Source organism: Chaetodon auriga, chromosome 3, assembly GCF_051107435.1.
Source record: "Chaetodon auriga isolate fChaAug3 chromosome 3, fChaAug3.hap1, whole genome shotgun sequence".
Classification (NCBI taxonomy): Eukaryota; Metazoa; Chordata; class Actinopteri; order Chaetodontiformes; family Chaetodontidae; genus Chaetodon; species Chaetodon auriga.
Window position 1 is genome coordinate 28,317,843 of NC_135076.1, and position 11,953 is coordinate 28,329,795.

General features: G+C 45.6%; 1 protein-coding gene across 1 annotated transcript; it reads left to right on the forward strand.

Moving 5' to 3' along the window:
* The first annotated feature begins 1,421 nt into the window (after positions 1–1,421).
* On the forward strand, positions 1,422–11,855 carry sec16b (SEC16 homolog B, endoplasmic reticulum export factor). The gene is made up of 24 exons (XM_076726696.1): positions 1,422–1,693; positions 1,983–2,080; positions 2,196–2,298; positions 2,925–3,127; positions 3,212–3,363; positions 3,456–3,517; positions 3,706–3,844; positions 3,936–4,166; positions 4,897–4,994; positions 6,632–6,713; positions 6,835–6,952; positions 7,036–7,147; positions 7,349–7,454; positions 7,566–7,703; positions 7,789–7,902; positions 8,189–8,273; positions 8,408–8,567; positions 8,694–8,854; positions 8,966–8,994; positions 9,169–9,264; positions 9,344–9,433; positions 9,527–9,641; positions 10,011–10,049; positions 10,142–11,855. The coding sequence occupies exons 1-23, from the start codon at positions 1,422–1,424 to the stop codon at positions 10,025–10,027; spliced, it is 2,781 nt and encodes a 926-aa protein (XP_076582811.1). The 3' UTR covers positions 10,028–10,049; positions 10,142–11,855.
* Positions 11,856–11,953: the final 98 nt, after the last annotated feature.

The following is an 11,953-nucleotide window of genomic DNA, read 5'->3' on the forward strand; positions in this document are numbered from 1 at the left end:
GTCCCACGTCTTCGGTAGTCAAACCTCCGTCCCACCGCTCATTTACATAAACCGGTCCCACCGGTCACATGGCTCACCGCCGCTGTGTGCGTGTGGCGACACCCTGTGCCTGTTAGGGGACACTGCGGCGGGAGGACACCAGCTTCTCAGTTTGATTTACAATTTCAATCTAAAATTTTATATTAATATATTTGCCTCATAATTCCTTACATATATTGTGTATATTTTTTTTTTTTGCACTATTTAACTTACTGCTCTAAAAGCTGTGCGCGTTTTTTCCTTTGAGAGCAGTGTTTAAACCAAACTCTAACTCTTTGTATGTGCACACATTCTTGGACAATAAAGCCGATTTTGATCTGACCCTGACTTATTTAACTATCCGTGTCTCCAGCTTAGGAAGCAGGCTGCATGTGCACTCCAGCACAAAGTCATCAGAAATCAGACATAACCACAAAGACATTAATAAACTTTATTTTCGTATATCACCTTTCATACAAGAATAGCTGCTGAAAATGCTTTATTGCAAACAAATCACGTGCACAAGAAATAAAGATCTAAAGTCAGCAGCCTATGAATTCATTCAGGCTGATGCAAAGTGAATGAAAACATGTTGCAGGATATTTCAGCTCATGGCGGCTTTCAGCGCCTCTGGTGGAAACGTAACGTAAAAGTCTTTTTACCACAAGAAACGTTCAGCTTGGACGTTTCCCCGCTGACTTCGGATCAGTTTCCTTCAGCTGCTGTTCCCTGAATCATCAGAGAAACTGATCAGAGGTCAGTTCAACCAACTCCAACGGTCCTCTCTGCATCTTCCCTACCGGCAACGTGGCAGCACTCAACACTTCAAATTTGTACTTTTTTCCACATGTCGGCTTCAGTCCGGGGACGCGGGGAGTCGACGCGCAGAGGCCTGACGGTGTCCCGCTGTCGGGTTTAACCTGCAGACAGTCGTGATTTCCTCTGTTCCAGCTCCCGCTGTCAACCTCCTCAGGGCGTGCTCCACTGTTTACTGACAGCTGTGAGGACACAGGCTGAGAGACACGATGCAAACACCGGGATGAAGGATTGTGCGCCTTCACACCCTGAACGGTATGACTTTGACTTTTTAAGTTTTCTGCGTTTGTTTTTTCTCTCATTGGGGTGGTTTGTACTTTCTGTAGCGCTGCTTCCTGTGCAGAAACAGTATCTGTGAACTTTATCCTCTTGTTATCATGCTGGCTTGTTATCAGCTCATGTTGTGACTTTCCTGTGAAATGATGTGGCAGTCGTGGATGTACTTTGACTGAGTCTGGCATGTGTGAACTGTACCAACCTAAAAAAAACCGTTTATTTGTGCGGATTTTACCTCAAAATCAGGAATAAGAACTGCAAAACTCTTCTTTCTCTTTCAGGTAGGCTGATCTTGTGTGAAGGGGGTCATCATGGATCACAGAGGTCACCCCCGGCCCGACTCTGGCCATCACTCCCACAGAGCGAAAGAAAGAGAGGACTACTACAGGTATCCTCAGCAGGACTGGGACCAGAACTACCCAGCACCGAACCCCAGAGAGAGGGACAGGTACTGGGCTCATCCTGATGCCCGGTACAGGACTCATTTCACCAGTCCGCCTGCCAGACCGGAGCAGTATCCTTACAACACACAGCAGTACCCCCATGGCCATGGCCGTCCAGAACACCAGAGACCTCAGTCCAGGTGCGTACGCTCATGAGACCGTGCATGATCGTCCTCACCATGTGTGCCAAAGTCACTGCAGCTACATTTTAGGCGGAAGTTCAGAATAAGTTCAGTGTATGTAATCAAGCAGTGCAAGATAAAAACAAACGTCAAAACACCTGATGGTGGTGCAGAAGCCCCAGTTCAAGTCCTTAAACCACCGGGTCGAGTGCTGTTCAGTGCATGCTGGGATACTCACCTGACACCTGTCGCTGAGCACAGATTCAGTGCAGTGTTTCAGCACTTTCTGCTGGCTTCCTCCTTCCAGGCATGTGTATGAATATCCACCTCACAGCCACTGGGACTACAGAGACAACTATGGTTATTATGACCATGACTACTACAGAGGACAGCATGGACGACGAGGTACAGAGATACAAAACAGCTCCTGGAGACAGCAGAGCTTCTGTTATCAGTGTGCTTCACTCGGTGTCATGGTAAAAACAAATAAGATGATTCTGATGTTACTGTGATCATAAAGATGCAGGTCAGTGGGGTCCTCAAGAGTCCTGGAGGATGGACCGCCAGCAAGACAGAACATACAGCCAGGAACATTCAGGGAGCTCCTACAGCGAGGAGTACAGGTGAGCCGTACAGGTCCCCGTCTGTTTTTAAAGGAAGCTAAATATGAAATATGACAGTCTGCTAAGTCTGAGGACTTTACCTGCAGCGGCACAACCTCAATCAGACGGAGGGGGACACATGCACACAAGGAGTCGTCTAATTAGCAGTATATATTTTGGAGAAAGCTCAATTAATACTTTAAATTCCAGGAACAGACTTTTAGAATCAGTGTGGAACCCGACGGGAAGCCTGTGGGAGCTGGCTAACAGGGAGCTCTGACAGGTACCAGAGGAACACCTGCTACAGTGGTCCAGGACAGAAAAGATAACAGCAACTTTACTTAAATCTGCAGAAAACAAACATGACCAGAAGTGCTTCGATGTCTTTTGTGTGTTTGGTCACTTTTTCCTTCAGAGGGCCAAAACTCAAACTAATGCTGGGCTACAGGCCAAAAGCATCTGTGAGCTTTGCCATCTGTTTATCCAGGAAAGACAAAGCTGCTACTCAGTGTCGATAGCTTCAAATGTACTAAAAGCAAAGCTTTCATGACTTGAATATAGGCTGAATCATATGCAGCAACAGGAAGTAGCAAACTGTTCACGGATTTCTCTGAAAATGTTATATTTTGTTGCTTTAATTCTTTCAGGTATGACCAAAGGAGAGACAGCTCTCAGCATTACGCCAACAGCTACGAGGATGCTCCCTCCAGAGACAACGAAGAGGTTTCCTCTTATTACCTGGGGACATTAGAAAGTTCCAAAAACTCAGGGTTATCCTCCAGCAGCTATGAACTGAGTCAGTACATTAATGGGGCTGAACACAGCGAGCCTGTTCACACGTCTGAAGCAGGTGAGTTTACAGTTGAAGCTCTTTCCTCTCAGCTCCACCTCACTCAGTGTTCATCGTCACACCTGTTCCTCTGTGCCCGCTCAGATCACGGACCTGTGCACCAGACGTCAACTCCTCTGAAGTACTCAATCCCTCACACGATTGTCAGCTTTGGTCCTGCAGGCCAGCTGATTCGAGTCACTCCGGGCTTGTCCACGCAGGAGAGCGTCAGCCAGCTGGAAATCCACAGTCTGGAGGTTCGTTCAGCACCAGCCCGTGTGTCTTCTTTCTAGAACTGTGTTCCTGTATAAGACTGCAAGAGATGCTTATCGTCTTTCTTCCTGCTCAGGTCATTCTGAGTGACACCATGGAGCAGCAGGAGATGAGAACCTTCCCGGGACCTTTAACCAGGTATTCTTCCGTCTTTGTTGTGAAACTGGAAATGTGCACTACTAAATAATCTTAATAAAGGGACAAAATAAATTCAGCTGAACATCACATCTGTCATTATTATTAGCCCTGTGCGACTTATAAAGATGATTCTTGATTAGTATTTTGTAAATGTTGTGTGTACATGATGGTTTTTCATGCTTTTGAAGGGAGGATTTGCACAAAGTAGATGCTATAGAGTTTGCCCACCAGAGGGCAGGCGCCTGCATGAGAGATGGCAAGCTGCATGATAAGAGCTCTGCTGCCCTCTTGTGGAATATACTGATACTGCTCTGCAGACAGAATGGAGTAAGTGTTGCTATCACATGTGGAAACAGATCAATTGGCCTAAAATCAAAGTGATTTTGATACAGTTCTCTCTAAACTTCCATTGTTTCAGCAAATAGTCGGCTCCGATATCGCAGAACTGCTGATGCAGGGCTCACATTCAGATGGAGGCTGGGAGTCGGATGCTCCCACACTCATTGACTTCAGTGAGGGCACGACTGCCGAAGCACCACCTCGCAAAGGAGACGACCTGCTCACAGGAAGCTGGAGCAGCTTCAGCTCAGAGACGTCTGCGAAGGCCCTGCAGGGCTACACCCAGCTGCTGCTGGCTGGAAGAAAGAAGGTTTCTGCCTTTCAACTCAACTCTGTTCAGCTTTCTTCATTTATTCAGTTCCTTTATTTAAGGAAAAGTATCAATACTACAATGTGAACATATAGAAGTATTTTCAGCTAAATGTACTTCAAGTATCAAAGTACTCATTCAGCAGAAAATTTTATTTAGATTCTTTTTGCATCAGTGTGTAAGCAGCATCGCACTGCTGTAGCTGGTCGAGGTGGAGATAGTTTTAACTACTTAATGTAAGGAAGGTTAGTCAAGTGGTTCCCAGCCTGGGTCAGCTCCCCCCACAGGGTCACCTGATAAATCAGAGGGGTCATGAGAAGATTAATGGGAGAGGAGAGAAGAAAAATCAAAGTTCTGCCATCTGAGAAGTGCAGAGGTCAAAGGTGAACTGCTAACAGGATGAAGAAAAGCCATGACAGGAACCCCAACCCTGCTTTTGTTTAAAGGATCACGAGCCAAAAAGACCAAAAATCACATAATGTTTCAGTCTGAAATGTAGAAGCATAAAGCAGCATGCAATGGAAGTACTGTAATTACAGCACAGTACTTATGTGTACTTGTAGTTACTTTTCACTGCTGTAATCTCAGTGTTAGCAAATGCCAGAATATGAATTTCTCCTTCTCCAGGGCCTGACTGAAATACTTTGCATATACTCAGCAGTTGTCATGGATGTCATGCTGTGCTGGGATCTGAATATTTGTCCTCTCACACCTTCCCATGTGTTTCCAGGAGGCCCTGGAGTCAGCTATGAGCAGCGGCCTGTGGGGGCATGCACTTTTTCTGGCCAGCAAAATGGACAACAGGTCCTACACCACTGTGCTAAACAGGTGAGAAAAGCAATCTGAGACATGACAGCTGCAAGAAGTCAGACGACAACTCTGCACACAGGTGGTAATTTGTGAAGCAATTCTCCCTCAGACTAAACTTAGATACTTGTCGTCTGATTTAAACTTCAAGGAAATGTAGCCAGTATTTCTGTCGCTTGTATCTGGAGTACATCTGCAGCCTCCCGTGAGAGTTTTAAGCCCCCGGCCCCCCATTTTGGCATAGTGGCCTTGGAGTTGCAACTTCCTTGTTCAACAAGCATTTTCCCCACACACAACCATTGGAAAAGCAGCCGTGACAGAACAGTCTTTGTATAGAATCCATGCAGTCCGATAATATTTGGAGGAGCCGTTTGATTTAAGTATTTTAGCCCATTCATGAGCACAGGGAGCAACAGGAAGTCAGCCAGCTCAGCAGCAGGAGTCTCAGATGAAACTCCAGTTCTCCTTGATACGTCCATGGTTTTGGCCGTGCAGGTGGAATGGCTTTAGTGATGGTCAGTCTGTCAGTCGGCCTGTCGGTCGACCGTTTTGGTCCAGATTGAACCACCAGGAGTGAAATATCTATCTATCGGATGAATTGCCATGAAATTTGATGCACACATTCATGTTCTCCTCAGGATGAATTATTATTGCTCTGGCAATGCTAACATGCTAAACTAAAATAACGAACATGGTAAACATTATCCTTAGCACGTCAACATTGCCCTTGTTTGATCTGTATTTGAGATTTTTAAAAGAGAACAGAGTAAGTGAGAAGAAGTAATGAAGTCCTGCACCGTCGGGCCGTGGTCAGAATTAGTGGAGGGCGACTCGCAGATGATTGAACTTGTGACTTGTGTAGCACATGACCAGGACAGGATGGGACGTCTACTCCACCCAGCATGTCCCGTGGCTTTCCCACAGTCCAGTTTCCTAAAATAATGGCCTTGACTTAGAGTTTGTGGAAGGTAATTACCATGATGAAACCAAGAAGAGATCAGAGCTCTTCTTCACTGAAACATGGCTTCCTGCTGAAAATGAGCGTCATATCTGTGCACGAGGCAACACACACGATGAAGCACGCTGACTGGTGCTGACTGTAATCTGTCAGTTAGTCAAAGGTGGAAAGTTGTTATTAATGAAGCAATGATGATTAATTGTTTGAGCTCACAAAATGTCATTTCCAACATTGTTTTTCAGAGTTTATCTTGGCTCCTGAGTTATTTGTGATGTACAGCAGGTCGTCTTATTACAGAACATAACTGACCATTAACACCTTCCTGGACAGTCTAACTAATCTGGTTTGACACAGTACAATAAACTCAATTAACGCCTTTTAATCTCTGCTTCAGTCACAGAGGAGGGGTCCATTTTCAGCAGAACTGTGCTGAGCGAGGACTCCATATCACTAAACTACAGATCTATGTGTCATGTGACCCAATCTATTTTTACAAACTATTTTGGCATCACCAGCAGGTCCCATGCAGCATATGTCCTCTTGTGATACTAGACACTGGAGGAATGTCTTTGGGCGGGTTCACGGACACCCGGGGTGATTTTGATTTGTAATTGACAGGAGGGGAGTTTGAGGCTCTGCTGCTAGCGCGTGCTAACACCTCGGTTATGACGTGCAATGACAAAAACTGCTCTCTCGGCAGGTTTACGGGCCAGCTAACGGCCAGCGATCCCCTCCAGACTCTGTTCCAGCTGCTGTCTGGGAGAATCCCTGCTGCAGCCGCGGTAAAACATGCAGCACATGAACTCCTCACACACGTCAATGGTCACAGTTTCAGTTACTGTGAAATATCAGCCTGTACCTTGTCGGCTCATGAAAGTTTTGATGGTGATGTCCTGCACTCAGGGCTGTGGGAATGAAAAATGGGGAGACTGGAGGCCCCATCTGGCTGTGATGCTCTCCAATGAGACCGGAGACCCCGCCGTCCAACAGAAGGCCATCGTCACCATGGGGGACACTCTCGGTACAGATGCACTGACAGACACGCTGTAATGTTTCTGCACAGATAAGCAAACTGATTGTTTTGTGTTGCTCGTCGCCGTGCAGCCTCCAAAGGCCTCTTACATGCCGCCCACGTGTGCTACCTGACAGCCAGCGTTCCCTTTGGGGTGTTCACGCAGAAGGCAGACAGACTGGTGCTTCTAGGCAGCAGCCACAGGTGAGCTGCACCTGTTCCTTAGTGCCCTTCATCAGGTTAACTGCTGACCATGTTCTGTAATAATAATATAAGTCTGATGGAGATGCAGAATTGAAAGCAGCAACATCATTATCTTCCATTTCTATGAAAGAGAACTTGTCCTTCAATCTGTCTTATTCTAATCTATCTTCGGTCTTTGGTGTATCCTCTCCTCACCTTTAGGCAATCCTTTGAAAACTTTGCCACAAACTCTGACATCCAGTGCACTGAGCTGTATGAGTACTGCCAGACACTTGGGGGTAAATGCTTTTCAATACCTTCATTCCAGGTAACTAAAATTTACACCAGATCTCACTGCTGTGTACAAACAGTTTTATAAATAAGACATCTCTGGTTCGCAGCCACGTTATGATGCTGAATGTTGCTGCGTTGTGTTCAGGTGTACAAGCTCCTGTATGCAAGTCGGCTGCTGGACTGTGGACTCGCATCTCAGGCCTTTCATTACTGTGAGGTGGTGGGACAGGCGATCCTCAGACAGAGGGAGCCTTTCTTTGTGCTGACTGGGGAGGTTATTAAGGTATGCACACATCCTCCTATACACACAAAGCTAGTTCTACATAAATGAACTGTATAGGTGAGTGTATGTGTCCTGTCTCCTGCAGTTGTCAGACAGGCTGAGACACTCTGAGGGTCAGTTCAGTGATGCAGGTGTTTGTGGAGTCGAGCAGGAACCTGACTGGCTGAAACAGCTCCGTGCAAGGTACCACAGTTTGCAGGTGAGTTCTTGTGGTTTTCACTGCTGTGTCTCCACTGCTGTTGGATAGATCGCCATGAAATTTGGCACCTTGTACCAAGTGAAATCATTGGGACAAAATTTCAGTTTGTCAAATACTTAATGAGATTTCCACCAGCCTCGGATGTTAGCATGCTAACACGCTAAACTAACAGGTGAACAGGGTAAACATTACACCTGCTAAATGTGAGCATGTTAGCATTTTGCTCAGAGTGCTCACTCTTGACTAAATCCGTTTAACTGAAGCCTAAATGTGTTGTTTTACTCAGACGGGGAGTTTTGACTGCACTGAAACGCACCATCCACCTCCTGAGAGAAGTGCTTCGGCCCATGAGGACAGAAAAACGCACTCAGGTAATTTCTAATCCTCTCATTAGCTCAAATGATGCACTGTGTGGCATATTTCCCACGAGAGAGCAGCAGCTTTCTTCTACATCTGCTAATGAATACTCTAAAGAATACTTGCTGTCATTTTTATTTTTGCACAGAATCGAACTTGGATGACCTGAGAAGTGACATCCAGAGTCCAGAGCCTGAACTCCTTTATTACAGAGCCGCTGAGGATCAAGAAAGCTCAGAGCATCCAGTCGAAGGAAGCGTTGAGGAAACAGCTGCGTTGTCATGGGACGCAAGCGGAGCTCAGAACTGGTACAAAATGTTCATTAACATGCCTTTTTCAGTACAACTGCAAAGAGGAAAACTCTTCCTGCACATGTGATATCAGTCCTAATGGACCCTGTTATGTCATCGTTCTCTCCCCGTTTCTCTGCCTAGGCCCCACGCCAATTATCCCGTGCCAGGAACAGTGGTTTATTCTCCCCCGGTGCCCACAGTGGCTGTGAGCCAAGACTTCAGTTATCATAACACAGATAGTGCTGAAGTCAGAACTGCCTCGCCACATTGTCCTCTGAGTGCTCAGCCATCAGCAGCGGAGGGTGAGAAGCCCTCGTGTTAGACAGCATTCATTCCTTTCTCAATTCAGATATTCACTGTGGGCTCTGGGGAGTCCGCCTGTGCGTGATATTTTGATTTCATTGCTCCTGCAGAGACCGGCTCGTCCTCTGGGGGAGGCGCAGTGAGTAATGTTTGTAATATTCTGTACTGATAAAAAAGCAAAGATGGCAGGTCTGATGTCATCTTTTCTGGATTTATGGTGCTAAAATTGAATTCTGTAAATAGTGTGTACATTTTAAGTGCATTGGTACATGTTTCCCTAAAGTTACCTGGATGTGTGTATTTGCTTTTGAAGATGCTGGAGGTCGGCATCGGTCAGCAGGGGCAAAGCCAGCACAGCCCTCCTCGAGGTGCTAAGGCCCCCGAGCAGAACGACGAGCCTCCGAAACAGGTGGGTGCAGCGCCGTCATATGGATACCTGTTAAAACACATCACAGTCGTTTGTGTCTTATTTTCTGTGTTTTGTGCAGAGCGCCAAGGTGGGATGGTTCAGCAGCTGGTTCAAATCAAAGCCCAAAGATGTTCAGAAGAGTTCGGAGCAGGAAAGCCCAGCTCAGCCTGTAAGAGTGGAGCAAAGATTCATCACAGTGTTCAGCTCTCCTCAAGGTTTCAGTTTGGTGATGTAAGATATGGATGTTTGTTTGTTTTCTCAGCCACCACCTACTGCCGGCTTCAGTCCTCCTCCTCCTCCACCTGCCATCGTCTCCCCCAACACGTTTCCCAGCCAGCCTTCCTCTGCAGGGGTCAACCCCTTCTCCAGGAAAGCAGGTGAGCTATGAAAGATTTTAGAAATAGTTTTTACTCGTCAGCGTTGATCAATCATCACTGTTGATTTTAGTTTTTGAGATTTCATCTATCAGGGTCTTCAATATGCTGCCATGCTCCACATTCTTCTTGTGCTGTGTGGGATTTCTGAGGTCACTGACCTCAGAGGAGCTGCATCGCTGCCATTAACACAGTTGCTGACCAGCGTGTCCAGTTTCATGTCTTGGCTGAAGCAAATGATATGCAGCTTGCATTTTTTAGGACTGAAATTTAAAGCATTGGCAGCAGTGATACTGCCACTGATGACATTATACCGCCAGTAAACTAAGCAAATGTGATAGTTCTCTATAAATATCCATGTCTTCTTCATAGGCCAGCAGCTGGGGTAGAAACCACTAGCCTGTATCACAGGTAAATGAAGCCATTTGAAGATAAATATATCTGTACCTTATTTAAGATTTCTAAAGGATTCACATGAATTACTTAAAGTATTTTGTTTGTAGGATCACTGACAGCTAAAACCAAAGAGGGGACATCCCACCACCCACCATTAACAGTGCCTTTGAGTCTAATGAGAGCTTCACCTGAGTTTGGATGGACACCAGTAAGATCCATACCGCTCCCACCACCCACGTCTTTTTTAAGGATGCCCTTTCAAACGCCCAGCTCGCCCACCATCATGTTGCATATTAGATACAGAAATACTCTGCATGGACTGGCACAGTAACTCATATTGCAACGACTCAAACAGCTGGGGTGTGTTTCCTGAAAGGGACGGCAGGGAACTCACCAGGGGATGCAGGACATATTTGGGGAAAGGGATATCTTAATTGACCCCAGTAACCATTTTCGTATGATGGATTTGATCTGGAGCTTTAATGTGGTGGAAAAAGTTTAAAACAGCAGTTGTGACTCCCTCAAATCTGCCCTCCGAGTATTGGACAGTATGTCATCAGATTGACAGCTCAGCTCACACATGGATGATTATCCTTGCTGCATTTGCTGCCAGAAAATCAGCCAAATTAAAGTGTTGGTCCACATTTTTTAAAGTGGGGTTGTATGAGGTGCTTATCCACAGCTGGTGGTAACCTGCGGTAGATGGTGGTCTGCACGCTCCCAGTTTGGAGAAGCTTCTGGTGTAGGAAGCTCAGCAATGTCCTGATGTGGACGGGGCAGCAGCAAAATGTATTTTGTACAGTATAAATCTTTAGAAGCTTCTCCAAACTGGGGCGTGCTGACCACCATGACTGTGGATAAGCACCTCATTCAACCCCACTTCAGATGATCCAAACTAACCCTTTAATTAGCACAAGTGTAAATCCATCAATCCCACTGCATCATCTTTTACCATGAAACGTCTCTGCACTTACACACAATCCACCAACAGCTGAAAATCCAAACATAAATGACGTCCACACTCAAATGTAATCCAATGCTGTGGTCATTTATTAGCCTCACAGAAGCCATCTTTAATCGTCCACGGTGAGTAAACACAATCTGTAGCCTGACTTTTGCGCTCTAAATTCTAGCACAATGTAAACAACTGCAGATTATTTTTACTGTTTGTTAAGCTAAATAACTTCCTTTTAATGGTAAGACAGACACAGGAAATAATGGAAGAATGTGTTCTCTCAATGTCGCGCTGCCAAGACTAATGATAGCACATTACTTGGGGGGGGGGGGGGGGGGGCTCCACCAGGCGAACAGCCAACACCTCTCCACCCCGAGCTAACAGATTCTTATAGGATCAAACTGTAATGTGCTGATGATATACAACGTCTTGATCCGAGAATGGGCTTTATTATTAGCTTTATTAAATAAATGTTTGTGAGGCGACAAAGCTGCTGTTTGCTCCTTTAAATGTATATAAAACACAGTAATATATACTCTTGGAATACATTTTAGAAAATCTTTTTACGACTCACCTTGTAGCGTTTTTACTGTAATTGAGATTTGTTTGTACTTCTGGCACATGACTTTGTGTTTTATGTATTATGCCAATGCTTTTTTTTGTACCTCTGTACCACCACATGAAATGTATTAATTACCCGTTCACCAGTCACATACTGAATAAATACATCTTGCCAAGAAATAACCGGGATTCCAAACAGGGCCTCTCACTTAATGTAGAGCAAGTGACAACACGGCAGGTGCCGTCTCCTTTTACCATTAGTCTGCAGTTGCCAACACACTGGAGGGACTTACGTAAACAGGATTATCACCATCTACCGCCTGCCGTTAGCAAGTCAGAGCATAAAAACGTTCAGAGTGGATCGCTTCATGAAAGAGTCTCAATTGACTGAATGACTAAAATC

Bases quoted from the DNA above. Each gene is read 5' to 3' on its own strand.
- sec16b (XM_076726696.1), top strand. From the start codon at position 1,422: ATGGATCACAGAGGTCACCCCCGGCCCGACTCTGGCCATCACTCCCAC. The intron at 7,148-7,348 runs GTGAGCTGCACC...CCTCACCTTTAG, and splicing joins CTTCTAGGCAGCAGCCACAG to GCAATCCTTTGAAAACTTTG. The intron at 8,855-8,965 runs GTGAGAAGCCCT...TTGCTCCTGCAG, and splicing joins TCAGCCATCAGCAGCGGAGG to AGACCGGCTCGTCCTCTGGG.